Genomic DNA, 18,384 nt, shown 5'->3' with positions numbered 1-18,384 from the left:
CCTATAAACAGGCTTTGAAAAGGGCTGAAAGCAGATTGAGTTTGAATGAAGGACTGAGTAAGTTTGGCTCTGCCAGTCAAGTGAGGTCAGGATGGGGTGGGACGGTGGGAGGGCGAGAGGGCGAGAGTGACAGATCGTCGGGCTGTTTAAGCACCCTGCTAAATTCATACACCGCAGCTGTATTCAAACAAAATGGATCGAGGGGCTCGAAGACAGCCACCAGCCACAGGAGGAGTGCAGCAGGTCCTGAGAAGGGGGTGTGGCTGCCCGCCCCTCATTTTCCAGCTCATTTCCCAGGACAGTGGAGAACAGAGGCCCTATTTTCCCCTTGAGCTATTCACCTCACACAGACACCTGCTGGCCAGTGGGGGAGGAGAGGTTAGGGAGGGCAAAGTTTAACCAGTTCACAAGTTAAGACATAAACAAGTGCAGTTTACTGTAACAGTCTGTCAGTCTTTGACCTCAGATTTATCGGACAAATGTAAACGAGTCGTTGGAATCATTTTTACACAGACGCAGAGTAGCGAAACATCTTCACTAAATCAATGTATTTATCACAATTTTGAGACTATCAGTTGAGTTTTTGACAGCATTTGGGTGTTACACTAAAGGGGAGCTATTACCTCTGTTATAAACAGTTACGATGTTTGATGGTCGTATTAAATATGGCCAAAGTTTCAAATAATGAAATGACAGGGTGTGCAGCTAATCCCTGTGAGGAAAAAGCTCAGAGTGCTCTAAACACTCAGTTTAGGTATTTCTTTTCTACTTCTGGCTCTATATGATGTCAGTGAGAGCTGATATCCCTAAAGTAGTCATCTCAGGTACACAGCGTTGGCTGCTGGACCTGAGATGCATCTGCTGTTCAAAACTGCTGTTTGCAAGGGACAACCAATCAGAATAAAGGAAGGAGTTAAAACAGCTCATTGATTGAGCTGGAATCTTTCTTATAGATTCCTGCATCCTGCAGCTTTTCATTTCAATTTCTATCTTTATGTATTTACATGTAAAATTCAAACAACTATTTCCCATTTTTTCAGTTTTTAAACTAAATCTAAAACATTTGCATCTGGATAGTTTAAGATATATAACTGGAGATATTTTAAATATGTAAATATACAGATATTTACATATTTACACTGATATACACTGAAGCCTATCCCAGCTACCACAGGGCGAGAGGCGAGGAACACCCACACACCTCGCCTGTTATGGTGAGTTTATGCATGAGAAGTAACTTTATAGGACAAGGACCGGTGTGAAGTTACTCCTCACTGATATGTGTATTAATAATGGATTGCATTTATATAGTGCTTTTCAAGACCCTCAAAGCACTTTACAATTCCACTATTCATTCACTCTCACATTCACACACTGGTGGAGGCAGCTACAGTTGTAGCCACAGCTGCCCTGGGGCAGACTGACATATTGCGCCAACGGCCCCTCTGGCTATCACCAGTAGGCGAAGTGTCTTGCCCAAGGACACAACGAGCAAGACAGAGCTGGGGATCGAACCGGCAACCTTACGGTTTACAAGATGAGCTTCCAACCCCCTGACCCACGGTCGGCTCGTGTATTATTGTTGCTGTGGATCTGCAGGTAAACTCAGACCTGCACACTGACGCTCACCTCCACCATTTGATAAATGAATCCTTTTCAAGTCTTGGGGAGGATGTTATCGTCTGTTCCTTCCTCACCTGATTCTTATCCACAGGGGGATCAAGTTCAGTTATCTTGAACTTCTTCTGCTTAAGTTTTTACAAATGGATAAAGTAGAGTTTAAATACCCTGTTTTGTTATGATTCAACCATTTATTTGGTAATAACGAGATGAAAATGCTAGAACATCATACATATAGTTACAAGGCTTAATATTACCAAAGTGGCATGTGGAACCTATAAGGCATGCACAACCTTTGCATAGGGCTGGAATGGCATCTTACAGTACTAGCAAAATACTGCCAGTGAGTTTATGCTTCGTCTATTTCCCTTTACAGGAGGAGTGGTGAGAGGACCGTAAGAAAACACAAAATAAACTGAAACGTAAGCAAGGGATAAACGAATTAATATAGTTAAATAATAAGTAAAAGCAGAAGCAAAAGTGTCATGAAAACAGGAAATGTAAACAAGTGACAAGGAAACAGGAGGACAGCATACACACAAAAACAGCACTGCAAGTACGGCTATAGTGTTTAAACACATTGGATTGTAACTTTCATGAACACACAGTGAGAGAAAAGAGCCTCCACAGTGCCCCCTGCCTCTGACCATCAGTAACAACAGTCTTCACTCCATACCATGGGATAATATTTAGTACATATTTCATATATAAATGTCTTTCACACATCTCTTAGTGAGTGTCAGTCCACCAGCTGATAATCAGATTTAAGAGCAGCTGGGGCCACACGCTGAATTAGAAGCTGCAGCTCCTTCCTGTGATTGGCTGAGGAGGCGCTGTCTCGCTGGCCTGTGAGTCTGGGCTCTCTTCCTCTGAGCTGGGTGGGACGTAGAGGCCCAGGACCTGCTTAACCATAACAGGAAGCTCCTGGGGTGGAAAGGGAAGAGGAAAAAGGGGAAGCAAGTTATTAATTTATCAGTTAACATAATATAGCACAAGATAAATTGTTTTCCTATTATATTCTGATAATACTAATAAAAAAATAATAATCTCAGATTTGGACCAACAGATATTTTACTGGCTGTATGTCGAATCATGAGGTATGAAGTGGCCCTGTGTCTTACCTTGCACAGAAACAGCTGTAGGTAGATGGCCTCGGCTCCACGCAGAACGCTCTGCAGGTCCAACTTCATTGTCAACTCGTTAATGTGCTGCAGATGAAAAACATTATAGAAGATGAAAATCTGTATGATTACAGAAAAACAAACAAACTCATCTTTAATCCAGACACACACCTTCAGAATAGTGTTGAAGTCATGGTTCGAGCCTATCAGTTCTTCTCGCTGGGACTCGAGGATCGAACAGGCGATCAGCAGGTGAAAGTTTTCACATGGAAGACGAGTCCAGAGGACCTGAGGAAGAAAACACGATGCCATAAAATGCGATGTCAAGATGCAGCCCAAACAATCCGTACTGTAGACTGTAAAAAATAATAATAATGTGGGATTCGGTTTCATAACAAAAATCAATTCAAGACACAAATATGTTAAATTGGTACAGTCAAGCACTCACCTCCCACAGTGTGAGGATATCCTCAAAGGAAAACTCTCTCTTGAACCAGATGAGCAGCCAGCGGAAACAGAAGCAAAGCGAGCCGCTGTCCTGAGAGTCTGAAGGACATGCAAGGAAGGGAGAACTGGAATTTTATCTCTTTACAAAAAAGAAATTATTATTGCACATCCAGAGTTTTCTCAGTTTCATACATATGCGTGGCATGTATGTCACCTTCAGCATATCTAAACTTATATGTGAGAGGTCAGATTCAACAGAAAACACGGTAATGTCTTCCTTTTGTGCACCTCTGGTCGTCTTTCTGCATTGCTGCTCTATTTAAGGTTCGACTTTGCCTTCGGTGTCAAACTGACCCAACCTCAAACCGTAAATTCATCCGCCAGGAACAACCTCTCCAAACCGAGTTCTACTATAACATCTGAGTAAGAACAATCAGTTGGGATGAGTGGAACTGTGGTGACATGACAATCTTTGGTCACTACCTGCCCTAGCTGCCAGATTTTCCCTCCCTGTGACTTTATCTTCTTCCCCAAATGCCATGCAAATTGACAAGTTGCTCCTTTTAGACAGAAGCACATGTATACAAGTTAGATAGGAACTGAAATTAGTGCTGAGGTGCAAATCAACACAACAATGAAGGAGGTAGCTTTAAAACTTCTTTATCTTGCCCAGCTTTACTTTGCACGTTTCATTTTACACTCTCACTTCTACTGTTAATGTGCCTGGCTAAATAGGAGCTCACTTACCCAGGAAGTCACAGAGCTCTGGGTCCAGCGCCTTCAGCAGGATACTGAGCTGAAGAAGCTGCTGCTTCATGGCCTCCTGAGACTCTTCAAAGTTCTGGTGCTGCAGGAAAGAAAAACAAAGACCTGTTCTTCAGCTGGAGTCTACGGCTTCTTACAAATACATCAATCTTTTGGATGTTTCTGCTTTGACACTCCGCTAATTTCATTATTGTTTTTCTTTCACTGCTTCCCCAGATCTCAATGATTAATATCACATTTCAGCACAACATAGAACCAGATGACTTTTTTTTTTAAGAGAGAGAATGTGCATTTATTTAACATTTAATAAGGTGTAATGCTTGTGATTGTTGGCAAACAGCCTCAGGCTACAAACCAAAATCCAGTGAGTGTTTTTGTGGTTGCTTCACAACTGGAGACAGCGGCGAGTTAGCCGAAGAGCACACTGAGAGACATCCAAAGCAGTTTTAAGTGTGGGCGTTTTTTATATTCATTCAAATCAAATGTTGATGAGGTCTTAAGTCACTGCACAAAAATCACTTCACTGGCCCAAGTGCATTTAAACTTTCAAAGGTTATGTTTGTGCTGCTGCCGAGTTAATTATTCTCCATTCGGAGCAGAAATCGACTCAAATATAGAGTAACAGCTTTAAAAGCTCTTGTGTGTCTCAACAGAAGATCACGGGTTGTGACAGACGATAACAAAAAAGAGAACAGATATTTTTACTAACCACCAGCTCCATGAATCCTGTCAGACACCAGAATGACTCCACCTCATTCTGGGTGACGAACAGGATAGGAGAAAGAAGATCACTCATCCCCTGCACATAACCTGCACCGATGAAAAAGGAGACCTGTGTTACAAACATATTTACATACATACTTTACTCAAACCGCTTTTAATCGCTGCCAAACCCTTTGTTGATTGGTCTTAAAACATCATGGACATCTCTGTTGTTTCACTGTTTATTTTGTTGTTTGCTGAACACAATGAAGTAGAGAAAATTAGCCAGTTAAGTAACAGGAAGTCGTAGAATACGTTTCCTCCTGTTGTTACAAATCTTTCTGGTCATCAGACGCCACTCGTACTGGCACCGTAATGCTTGTTCAACTTTTATTTTCATATACAAACAATATGAAGTCATGTGAAAGTAAGCTACTGAATCACGTGGTGTACTTAGAGAACCAATTTTAGCAGCAATAGGTTGACATGATGGGTTTCTATATGACTTCATCAGTATCTGGAGGAGTTTTGGTCCACTCTTCTTTACAGCATTGCTTCAGTTAATTGGGCTTTGAAGGGATTACTCTCTTAAAACATTCTGTTGTAGATTTGCTGTTGTGCTTGGGAGAGGATGTCCTGTTAGATGACCCAATTTGGGCCGAGCTTTAGCTCTTGTACAGCCTTACATTTGACTGTGGAATACTTTTGTATACAGAAGAGTTCATGGTCTAGTCAGTGACTGCAAAGCCGTGGCACTGTTCTTCATGGCCCAACACGTCTACTTTGGTTTCATTGTTCCTGAAGTCTTGTAGTTTGCTCTTTCTAAACCTGTGCCATGTTCTTTTTAGAGAGAACGGGCTTTCTCCTGGCAACTTATACAAACAAGCCATACTTGTCATGAACTTTGCTCATGGGTTTTCTGCTATTTCTATGTGCCTTGCACAGTGTGACCTTGGGGCGAATTTGTTGGGTCGTCCACTTCTGGGAAGATTGTGGCATTACACCTGAAAGATCCAGACCAGGAAACTACCAAAGGTGGTCTTTTTGGCAGTCACATGTACCGGTGATCAATTTATGAAGTGCACATCTGTTTACCAGCAGTTCATAAATACACACCCAGATCAAAGTTGTACATGCAGTAAGTCATCAGCACGTCGTGAAGCAGGGTCAGTCCCGGATTGTCATTCCCAGAGAAGAAAGTGTTGTGTCTGTCTGTCCTGTTGACGTCTCTCTCTGTCACAACAGAACAAAGACAGTTTAACTTCTGACGGGCAGCTGACTAAACGCTGAACAGATCTTCTGTTATTAGACGCACTGACCTATCAGGCTTCTGTATCCTCTGAGGAGGGAGTTTCTCATCTCCTGCTCTTCACTGACAGACTTCCACTGCACCTTCATCCTGAAGTACTCATCCCTGCACACGCAGAAGGGTTGTTAAAAATGGTTTAAAATGGAGCACTGTAACAAAAAATAATTTCCCCCAGGGATCAATAAAGTATTCTGATTCTGATTAAAGCAAGTGAATAGTTCAAGATTTTAGGAAATACACTGGCTCGCTGCTAAGCCTTAAAAAAGAAAAAAAGTGTCTGCAGCTAGCTCAGGAGGGAGGGAGAGCAGGTCATCTACTAATTGGAAGGTTGGTGGTTCGAACCCTGGCTACTAACCCAAAGTTACTCTCTGATGTACCCAACGGAGTGTGTGTATGTGTGTTTGAATATTAGCTATGAAAGCACTTTTGTAGGAAATGTGTGTGAACAGGGCAAGTTGTATAAAGTGTTTTGAGCGATCAGGTGGAGTAGAAAAGCGCTATATAAGAACCAGTCCATTTACCATTTACCAAGCAAGGCAATGAGAGTGTTTCCCAAAGCTTCAATAAATTATCATAAAGATATGACAGGAAAAAAAAATTCTACTAACGTTTTGACCCGAAGAATGTCCTCTCTTTCCTTGGCAGTGCTGTTCCACGGATAAAACCCCAGCAGGAATTTCCATATCTCCTTCCTCAGTGAGTGTGTGATGCCCTGCAAGATACACAAAAACCCCATCAAAGAATACACACCTGGGGCCCGTTCTTCGTACGTCGCTTACTACATCCAAGATCAAATGACACATCCAAGATCAAATCATCGCGCTAACCGTGAGCTCGCTAATCCGGTTCCCCGAACACACCTGCTGTTGACGATTACTACAGCTGGACGCAGGAATGTGACATCACTGGGTGTCGTAAAAGGGGCTACGCATCGATAGTAGAAACATTGATCGGCAACCCGCTGATTGGTCGGCGAAAATGTCGAAGGGGCGTGCTCGGTATTTTCCGGCAGCAGAGCAAGAACTCATGAGTGAGGGATTTCAGGAGTTTCAGAGTTTAATTAAAACGCAAGAGAACACTGCAAAGGCTGCAAAAGCAAGGAGAGAGGGCTGGCAGAAAGTTGCTGACAAATCAAACTCGTAGGTAATTTAATAATAATAATAATAATAATAATGGATTGGATTTATATAGCGCTTTCCAAGGGACCCAAAGCGCTTTACGATACCACTATTCATTCACTCCCACATTCACACACTGGTGGAGGCAGCTACGGTTGTAGCCAGGCTGCCATATCGCGCCATCGGCCCCTCTGGCCAACACCAGTAGGCGGTAGGGTAGATCTATCATATGACACTATATTGTCCAATATCATATGGCATTATATTATATTATAATATGTTATATTATATCCCCTTTCACATTAGAGCCACAACAGGACCCACAAGAACATGGGAACAAGTAAAAGTGGAATACAGGAGTATTCTACAGAATGGTAATATTTATCTCTTAGATTGCTTTGCGTCTCTTGGCAAGGTAATACTGGCCTGTAATACTCTGTTAGTTTGTTCATAACAGCAACCAAGAAAAGGGCAGAGGAAAAAAAGACAGGTGGTGGTCCTGCACCCCCTCGTCAACAACTTGGTTAAGTAAATAATACCCTCACGGGAATATCGATATCTCTCTATGAGCACACTGTCGCGCTGAGCTAAAGGATCCTGTCTATCCCGCAATATACGCTGAATTCTGAGGACTCTCCTTATCAATCTTGCACCTTCCGCAATGGGTTGGTCGCGTATACGGACAGGACATGGCTGCGACAGGCTTCCCAAATCCACCTTCGCTTTTATAGCCGTGGTCTCTCATCTTGATTACACGAAGTAATTTACAATTACTACTCTGAAATATGAATTACATCTGTAATAATCACATACATGTAATAGAATGTTAATAGTACATTTCCCTTTTTAGGAAATGACCTGTATGTATCTGTGTGACATCAATAAAAGGATCAAGTGCTGCATTATCTTTAGTTACATTGATGTTATTTATTTATGGTGAAACAGTGGAAAAATATCGCTGTTGCTTTCGTATAAATGAAGCGGACATACCTGCGTGGCCGCGATCTAATCCTGTTTACATAAAGTAAACCTGCTCCCGAGCAGGTTTACGCTTACGGCTCTGTTGCTATGACAGCAAGTCCCGGATGAGCTTCGGGGAACCGACTGATCCAGGATCACGCGAAATCGTCAACAATCTAATCCGGCTAACCTACTTAGCGAGGTACGAAGAACGGGCCCCTGGTTAAACATGAGAAACACATGTTTGTCTCTAAGGCTATGTTCACACTGCAGGCGAAAGTGCATCAAATCCGACTTTTTTGACCCTATGCGACCCATATCCGATCATGCTATGACAGTGTGAACAGCACAAATCCGATATTTTCAAATCCGATCTGGGTCACTTTCGTATGTGGTACTGAATCCGATACATATCCGATGTTTTAGAAAGCGACTGCTGTTTGAACGGTCAAGTCGCATGAAATCCATCTTTTACGTCACTGACGCAAGACAGACGCCAATCATCAGCTCCGGAGAAGCGCCCGATAAGACATCGCGAACGCTTCCTGGCCATCCAGTGAAACTGTTGGGAATACAATGTTGGAGAAACGTGAACATTTTATTTGTACTGTATAATCTGCAGATTCTGACAGAAATCTGCAACTATCCTTTGAAGCACCGCTCCTCTCTAAAACAGCAATAAGGATCATTATTAGGTTATTTACATTATTATGTAAATAACAAAATAACTTAAAGCAAAAATTGGGAAACGTAAAGTCCGAAGTCTTTATATTAAGGGCCATCAGTCATACAATAATGTTTGCTCTTGGTCTAAACAGAGCGCGTTGTGTGTGACGTCTTCTTTTGCGCATGCGGGCCGCTTTGAGGGTTCACACTAGAGCGCGTTTGCTGTCGCATTTTATTTGTAGTGTGAACAACCAGACAAAAAAAATCGGATTTGATCAAAAAATTGGAATTGAGCATTAAGACCTGCAGTGTGAACGTAGCCTAACTCTATTTACTGTCCTACCCCTCTGAACACAAGTTCTTTGATTTTTTCTTTGCAAGTCACTCGCCCCTCAGAGTCCAAAAACTCCTCCCACTTATCCAGAGGCTGTCCCCTTGTTACATCTGGTTTGGGACCAAGTTCCACACCCTTGATGAAAGAAATAAAATCAAACATTAATAACTTATTTTTTATTCCATCTATCCGCGCTCAAATTATCTTTTTGTATCTTTCTCTTACGCAGGTGATGAGTTCGAATCCGGGCTCTTCATCAGGCTGTGGAGGCAAACTGGGATCCTGAGGAGTACGTGTGTGGATGGGGGACTCTGGAGGCCGAAGTGCTGCCCTGAAGAAATTTGTGACTTTGGAGAATCCACCAAATGTAGTGGCATACGGGTCATGGATAAATCTCTGTTATAGGTGAAAAAAAAAAAAAGAATGTTTATGCAAATGAAGGCCTGTCGTTTTAAGTATGATGTTTCCTTCACTAATGTTAGCTGGTACCAAAGGCTATGATTAAAAAAGACAGATGAAACCACTGTGTCGCTGCCACCACATGTAGTCCTGTGTTGATTGTCTGTTATATGTTATATGTAGCACCAAGGTCTTGGAGGACCATTGTCTCGTTTCACTGTGTACTGTACCACTGCATATGATTGAAATGAAATGCCACTTGACTTGACTTGACTTGGTGGAACCTGTTTGAAGCTCTGATGGTTTCGTTTTTGGCCGATCCCATCTTCATTCATTTCATTTATTTGTTCATTTTCAGGCACAACAAATACCTATATTGAACATAAAATGCACAAAACAAAAAACAAAAATTGCCTGAAAAAGGAGTGGGACGAAGAAAACGTATTAAATCCCACCCCTATACTCACTCATCAACAAAAAAAAAACAACAAAACAATAAACTTCCCGCAGCTACGCCCATCATTGCATACAGACCCATCAACAGCCCCGGGCACATACAAGCATCTAAACGGCAGCTCGCAAACAACAATTAGAGCCTTCATAACTGAATACAGAATATATAAATTATAAATTCCATTACCACAGGTAACAGGCAGTAATAACTACAAGTAACAAACACACATACATATACATACATATATATCTACACACACATGTACATATATGTACATACATACTCACACTTTTTTTTTTTTTTTTTTGGAATCCATACCAGCAATGGTAAGAGGACAGACATTACAGAGCACACTAAAAGCATCATTGAGTATACTGTGACCAGACCAACTGTTTGTAGAGAAATTTAAATCTATGAATATTTTTGCATTGTTTAAGTTGTAAACTCAGACTGTTCCAGATTTTCACACCACATACAGACACACAAAAGCCTTTACGGGTTGTTTGAGTTCTGGGTAATTTGAATTCTCCAAAGCCTCTCACATTATAAACCTTTTCTCGAATTTCAAATCTAGTTTGTAAATTTGCCGGTAAAAGTTCAGTAAAAGCTTTATACAAAATTATGGATGTATTGTAATTAACCAGATCCTGGAATTTAAGTAACTTTGCCTGAAGAGAGAGTTTGTGAGTATGATCTAGATAACCAGCCTTGTGAATAATACGCAGTGCTCGTTTCTGTACTGTGACTAATGGATTAGTTGTATTTTTATATGTGTTTCCCCACACTTCCACACAATATGTAAGATATGGAAGAACCAGGGTACAGTACAGAGTATGAAGTGCATCTTTATCAAGGAATTGTTTCACTTTGTTCAAAACTGCGAGGCTTCTGGAAATTTTGGTTTTTATGTGTCTGACGTGGGGTTTCCATGAAATTTTATTATCAATTACGACTCCCAAAAATTTGTTTTCACTCACATTATCAGTTGGTACACCTTCAATGATAATTGGTAATTCTATATTATATTTTAAATTACCAAAAAACATTGCTTTAGTTTTATTTATATTTAATGATAATTTATTTATGTCCATCCATTTTTTAATTAATTTTAGCTCCCTGTTTACAGTCATTACAAGATCAGTATAATCATCGCTACTGAAAAATATGTTGGTGTCATCTGCGAACAGTATGAGTTTAAGTACTTGAGAAACATCAAAAATATCATTTATGTATACATTGAAAAGTTTTGGTCCCAACACTGACCCTTGGGGAACACCACATGTAATACCAAGTTTCTCTGAATGGTAATGCCCTATGTTAACATATTGTTCCCGACCCGTTAGGTAACTTTTTAACCAGTTACCAGCTTTCCCTCGAATACCATATCTTTGCAATTTATCCAATAAAATTGAGTGATTGATTGTGTCGAAGGCCTTTTTGAGATCAACAAAAATACCAACTGCATATTTCTTTTTATCCAGTGTATCAGTAATCTTGCTTTCTATATGCATAATCTGTATGAGAGCAGTGCACAGATACAGAAACCTGCTAATAATTTCTGTTTTGTGTGATCTATTAGTACAGTTAGTGCAGGTAATTGAGGTGAAGGCTGGTAAACAGCTACTGGACAAATCTGCCTGTGATGGCATCCAACTGTCAATGTGACCATGCCCAAATAATGCAACCTACTTTAAACATAAAAACATCAGAAATTGGTTTCGGAATTTAGTAGTCATCCGAGGGGAGACTGGCTCTGGAGGCCAAAAACTCTGAACTGCAAAAATGCTATAAACATGTTTATTACTACTCTGCAGTTGGAGGTGTTAACATCGGGGATCTATATAGCTCAAGCTGCTTTTAGAGGAAATTGAGATTTTGGCACTTCCACATTAGCTTTTGTTTTCAAGTTCTGATGCTGCTTCGGTGGAAGATGACCTCATCACTGGGTCACTGGTGTTAATGGACAAGTTAATCATTTTAAAATCTATGAATTACTAAGTGCGAGATTACTTAAGAAAATTACTCATTAGAAATCCAACATACACTATCCTCTAAAAAAATAACAACAAAAAACTCTACTTACTGAGACAAGATCATTGCCTCCATCATCAAGAAACTGCAGCCTATCAAAGGACTGAGGGAGCGTGCCTGAGTCCTGGGGGTAGGCAAGGAAGAGCCGCCCGTCAAGTGGTGACCTGATAACAAGAACAGAAACCACATGACACGCTGACAAAGAAGCAAAGGGCATCTGAAACTGAGGTACTAATCTGGGTTTCTCCAGCATGTAAACAATGCTGGCATTCCACTGTAATTAGAAATCTGCTGCTAAAATGATTGCAGTGATGCTTACGGGTCCAGAATAATGTAGCGCTGAAGTGCCCTCAGCAGTTCCCGGGTTCCTCCTCTGTGGAAGTGCAAAGGAGGCAGTGGGTGGCCACCTCTACTAGTCAGCACGAGAAAGTTTCGACCCAAGGAGAACCGAGACCTCCGAAGAGAGTACAGCTCTGAGAGAGGCAGCGAGAACGCCCACTGACCTGTGGAAAAAAGAGGAGTTTTTAGTTTTCTGAGCACGAGCCTTTGCTAGGATCACCAGAAAAGCAGACTGCACCTGAACTTTTGACTGGGACGTGTTCTCGTTCTTTCTTCACGGTGCTTATAACTGCCCAGTCTGGCTCATAGCCCGGGTCAAAGTTTGTATCCTCTTCCCCTCCATCACCATCCTGATCAGGTGGAGATTATTGGATGAGAATCCTAGTCGAGCTAATAACAAATACTTTTTATTTTTCAGCATGTAGCAAATAGATGGTTCCCAACCTTTTTGCTGTAGAGTACAGCAGGAGCGTTGCGACCGTCATCCTCCAGTGGACTCCACTCTAGAGCTGGCAGCCCAGCCTGAAAAAATAAAGACATGATAGGTTACCCCCGTGCTTTCCTGATCATACCTTTGACCTAAACAGTCTTAGCTCACACAGACTTTCTTACCCGCTCCACAATGCGGATGAACCCTGGGATACTAGTGTCCTGGTTACTCCTCTTGGCATTTGTGTGGAGGTATACCCCCTCCTTCTCAAATATCAGCTGAGGAGAAAAAAGCCCCACATAAATATGAAGTAGCAGAAATTAAGTGTAAAATGTATTTGCAGTTAAAGGTGTTTTTTTTTTTTTTATTGGTGTCAAATTTCAGTCACTCAAACAGGCAGATAATAAGAATTAGCCTAAAGATTATTTTAATCAGTCATCAATAACTACAGTATAACTGATACCTTGTGTGGTTGAACACCACTTGTTTCTCTCAGAAGTTGAACTTGAACCATATACAAAGAGCAAGGATTTAATGACCTGTGCATAGTCAGAATTCCTATCGCTACTGGTGTTCTCAAGGTAAAGAGGTTGTCCACACCTCTTCACAAAGGCTAGGCACTCTGTGTGACATCTAAGCAGCATTTCAGGCTAGCCCAGCCCTGTTTTTGCCCAATCATTGTGGAATTTGCATGTTCTCAATACACCTGATTGGGTTCTCTCCAGGTACTCTGGCGTCCTCCCATAGCCCAACGTGTCTTTTCAGCCCCAGTCACACACACAAACTGGTCAGTGACCTCCTGGCAACCCAAAATCCTCCAGCAGCCACTTTGCCTTAGGAACCAGTGGTCGCCAAACAGGTCTGTGTTCCTGACTTCGGGCTAATTGGTGGTACCACACTGACAGCAGGTTGGTTGTAAACAAAGAAAGTTTACTGTCTTGCAGTTAAAAAAACAAACATCCACGTGGAATAAACTCATCACATGGCAGATGGAAACAAGAATTAACGTCAAACACAGCTGATACAAACTAACTCGTAGTTATCTGAGGTCAAGTGAGAAAAACAAAACGTGATCATTGTAAAAATAACGTAAACTTTAGAAATCATGAGAACTAACTGAAATACTTACATGATAACACTCAACCTATAAAATTAGCTCATTTAGTTTCAGTCTTTGTCAGTCAACACCACAAGCATTAACCCACAAAAACCATGGTGGGTTCAACTCAGGAAGCTAAATGACAGCTCGGTATTTCCTAGGAAATAGCTCAAACGCCTTAATAGCATATAGTTATGGCAAACGAGGTCGTCGAGACCTTATTTAGAAGATTAACGTATTTTCCTGTTATTTTTAAACCTCATTTGAAAAATGATTGACGACGGCTAAAACTTTTTGGAAAACTGGACAGCAAACTAAAATTAAAAACTAAATGATACTAATAAAAAAATAAATAAATGCAAACGTAGCCCACCCAGTGCCCAAATGTGATTAACGAGCCCGTGCACCACGTGACCAGTCAAACAGCTGACCCGGCAGGTAAATCATAGCAAAGAACTGGTAAATGACACATTCACATCACATGACTATAAAGTCACTGCTCTGCTCAGGTCAGTGGGTGAAAGCGAGACAGCCAAGCAGGAAAAGTTGAATTAAGTTCGCGACTTTCTGAACACACTTTAAGCTTTCATGTCTGTGTGGTTATACACACAACTATACAAAAAAAAAAAATATCCAGCTTATATCGAGCTAAAGCACCACGTAGCCCAGCTCGAGCTTAACGAACGGTACTGGAGATCCACAGCTAGCTTTAGATGCTACCATTAGTCAGCTATCAGAAGTTCTGCCCAATATTCAACAGCACAGTTACGAACATTCACAGAAACAGCCAGTGAAAACGTGTTAAACATTTAATTCAGGAGTACCTTATAATCCTCAGCGCTTTGCTCCATTTTCCTGTCGTCTCCGTCGTTCTCCCAAAACAAACGTGACGTCAAGCTTCCTGCTAATGCAAAACCCCGCCCATGGCAACGTCATGTCAGAAAACACCCAATCAGAACGTAATTTGTACTGCTTTGTTTTTAAATTATATTTTAAACGCTTTAATATTATTACAGAGGCCAATATTTATGTAAGAGTTTATGGTATTATTTGATTTGATTTGATTGTCAGCTACAGGCAGTGACCTATTATGTCTGAATACCTTAATGTAAATTTTTATGTAATGCACATGACAACCACTAGAGGGCAGAAAACAACGCTGACTCTAAACAGCAATGGATTAGAAAAAGAAAAAAGAATAACTTTAGTTGTAGTCTAAAACAACAACAACAACAAACACAGTTACAAAGTGCCTCACAGTTAGGATGAACACCTACATCAAAAGACTGTGCACATCCCAACACACAGTACATGTGTTAAGTACTTGATGTAAACTTTAGCTAAAATAATGAGGAAATGATTACATGAAAGCTACTCTAGACTAGAGATGGCACGATACCACTTTTTTATGTCCGATACCGATATCATAAATTTGGATATCTGCCGATACCGATATGAATCCGATATAGTGTTTTTTAATCAACAAAACTGTTTTTTAAATATCTTGCTGCATTTTGTATAAGTTCATACTCAAGTTTAAAACAACAACTACACTAAAGCTATTCTGTTATACCTGTATGCAAAAGAGAATATTTCATAGTTCAGCAATACTGATCAATCTAATAAACTTAAACCTACACCATCCTCCCTATTCTGGTATTTTAAAGAGTACTTAGCATAAATATTAAGCAACCTAACTAATAGGGTTCCAACTCCCAGCAACAACAAAAATAAATAAATAAAAAATAGGGAACCACCCCTCACGCGCCACCTCATGATGCTTAATCGACGTAATCAACCTTAATTTGATGCAGTGTGAAAAAAAATGCACAGAAATCAATTATTTTTCAAGAAATATTAAATAGATTCAACAGCTTTCTTCAAAAAAATTGCAGACTGCACAGATGGTACCTTCCCAAAGGAAAAAGTACTATAGCTTACTAGGGTATATTAGACTTAAAAGTTACTATATACAGTAATTGACTTCTATTCATTTTACATCAAATTAAAACTTTGGGTGTCAGATAATTAATTATTAAAAACAAGACATTTTAAATGAGAATAAGAAAGAAAAGTATGTCTTTGTGCCCCCTTTTCCCTGTTAATGCCCTATCGGCCCCCCTGGCTAAACTTTGCTAGATCCGTCCCTGCACAGCTACCAGCGTCAGCTACGTAGAAAAAGATCCTCGAGTAGAAAGTAATATTAAATACATTCTAACAACAGCTGATCAAGCTTAAACGTGCTGCTGTTGTTCAGCTGCTGGTTTCCTCTTTCTGGTGCAAAGTGGGCCAAAAGCAAACAAGAGACAGGACTCGCGACAGAAAAGCCGATCAGCTGATCATTGATCAGTTTCATGATTGAAGTAGCAGCAAGAAGAGGCAGTCGCTCCATATATCGCTTGTTAAGCTTAACGCAGGAATGCTTTACAAACATTCAGAGATGGACTTACACACTTGCTTTACTTCTCTCGGGGATAACTTTGTCGGAGATGAAATGCCGGGTTGCTAGCGAAGCTCCAAATGCTATCCAGACCACCGACAGGTCCCGCATGCCACAGCCGCTCTATCACGTGATGCATACTGCTCCGAGTGCTAACGTTCTGAGGTGAGTTACCGCGTGTTGCAAGTTTTGTGAGGTGCTTTCGTGATATTTAATGGATCGGATTACATTTTTTATTTTTCTCCGATATCCGATCCAGTAATTTAGGTCAGTATCGGACCGATACCGATACGTAATATCGGATCGGTCCATCTCTACTCTAGACTACTCAAAATTAGGTTTCAGCACTTTCTTTTTTAAACAAACCAATGACTCAGCTCACTTAAAGGAAGAAGAAGAAAGGATGTTACAAAATGTACTGGTTTCAAAGACAGAAAAATGTGGGCATGCACAGCATTTTAATGTGAATGTGGCTCAAGAATATCACATAAGACCATAAAAATATTCCTAAACTTCCCTTTATGCTTTTGGAAAGTTTCATTTAAATAAAATATTGTTCACAGTTACATCAAAATATAACACTCTTTGCCTCAAACTTTGTGGGATCTGATCATCTTGCCTTGACATGACCAGAATGATCAATACAATACTACACACTAATACTAATACTAAAACTCTACAGTTACTGGAAAGATGAAAATATCTAAATTTAGATATTCTGAACATAATGGGTTACTCGGCTGTCAAATTGCAGCTGAATAACCAGAGCAGATCGGCAGGCCTTAGACAAACTCGCTGCTTTCAGGGATATTTCAAAAACAATATTTCTGGCACTGATCTTGGTGGGGATGAACAGATGGTACCTTTCAGATGCAGTCGCAGTTTCAGGCATCCCTACATCCCCTCTACACCAGCAAGATAATTACATTAGAACAGAAGATATCCATCACAGAGAAATAATAGAGTTTTTGTATGATAGCCCTATGCTGCTAAAATAGTGTGGCTGATTGGGGTTTAAATAATTCATCGATTTACAACCGTTTTATGTGTTTAGAAAAATTTTACTGTGACCAAGAGCTGCTATGATCAATATTTATTTGATTGCAACTTATTAAAAGGATAAATGTCAACGTTAATGTCTATTTGGGAAATATATAAACACAGATTTATAAAGCTCAAGGAAGATCCTGAGGAGAGTGCCAATGAGCATCTAGCTACAAAAGGACCACATCTCCCTGCCGAGCGCCAGCTGAGAGAAACATGACTCCAAATTCATGCTGATCTATAGCTACTGAACGTGATGATGATATCAGGGCTGTGCTGACAATTAGTTTCTTCTGGCCTCGCAAGAAAGAAAGGAAGAAATGCCACATTTAGAGCTGCTGACCCACATTTTTTTTTTTTTACTATTGTGCAATTTCAGACAGTGATGTTGCACTTTTTCTCAATATAACTGCTAGACTACAGCTAACATAATTACACTACTCTCAGGTGTTTCCAAATAGCAGTGTAATAATCACAGCAATACGAGCGGCTCATACTGATCATTGGATAGATGTTTATTCGGCACCCAAGTGTGCTGTTGCAAGCTCTCATTGTGACCGCCAGGTGGCAGAAAACACACAACTCCAAAATCACTCAGGCTGCTGGTTCACCGAGGGCTGCGTCATTAACGACACTTTAAAGGGAGGGACGGCAGCTGCTGGAGCTATCCAGCTTTTACTGCAGAAACAACGCAGGCCCATAACTTCCGAGTAGCTGGTAGGGCAGGTGGGCTTTGATGAGGCTAGGGGGGACAGCTCCATGTGCACGAGAACAGAGCGAGCACGAGCCCGGCCCCAAACGTCTGTCACGTGTGAAACGTGCTCTCGAATGGAAGGCAGTAAACAGGTGACGTCAGAGAGGCGTCAAGTTAGGCAGAGTTAAAAAACGGATAAGAGCCAGAGAGAGAGAGTCCTGAGTTCAAAGAGCAGAGATAGTGGTAAAAGAAATGTGGCAAAGCATATTTTAAAAAAATTAAAACTTTTTTTTTTTACCCAGGGATTTGATTTGTGTTTCTATACATGTATTTTTCTTTCTTTCTTTTCTCCAATTAAAATTTAAACTAATTTAGATGAAGTGGAAAGACTTGTTTCTAGGACGGCTTTCTT

The 18,384-nt window shown here is 40.7% G+C and overlaps 1 protein-coding gene across 1 annotated transcript; it reads right to left on the bottom strand.

The window, feature by feature from the left end:
* Positions 1 to 1,791: 1,791 nt before the first annotated feature.
* Positions 1,792 to 16,386, bottom strand: tbc1d17 (TBC1 domain family, member 17). Its single transcript, XM_086290033.1, is given in 19 exon segments — positions 1,792 to 2,457; positions 2,459 to 2,544; positions 2,742 to 2,828; positions 2,913 to 3,029; positions 3,190 to 3,287; positions 3,936 to 4,035; positions 4,663 to 4,763; positions 5,772 to 5,888; positions 5,975 to 6,069; positions 6,573 to 6,676; positions 9,052 to 9,177; positions 9,268 to 9,438; positions 11,979 to 12,090; positions 12,246 to 12,429; positions 12,504 to 12,615; positions 12,710 to 12,787; positions 12,878 to 12,973; positions 14,619 to 14,698; positions 16,245 to 16,386. Coding segments are annotated over 18 exon segments (1,884 nt in total). The 5' UTR covers positions 14,646 to 14,698; positions 16,245 to 16,386; the 3' UTR covers positions 1,792 to 2,384.
* Positions 16,387 to 18,384: the final 1,998 nt, after the last annotated feature.

The sequence above is a fragment of the Aulonocara sp. 'chitande type north' Nkhata Bay genome, linkage group LG4 (genome assembly GCF_057382095.1).
Source record: "Aulonocara sp. 'chitande type north' Nkhata Bay isolate Kocher_YH1m ecotype deep benthic linkage group LG4, A_spYH_male_GT1.1, whole genome shotgun sequence".
Lineage (NCBI taxonomy): Eukaryota > Metazoa > Chordata > Actinopteri > Cichliformes > Cichlidae > Aulonocara > Aulonocara sp. 'chitande type north' Nkhata Bay.
Note: the sequence above shows the minus strand (reverse complement) of the source record. Positions and strands in the feature narration are given on the sequence as shown.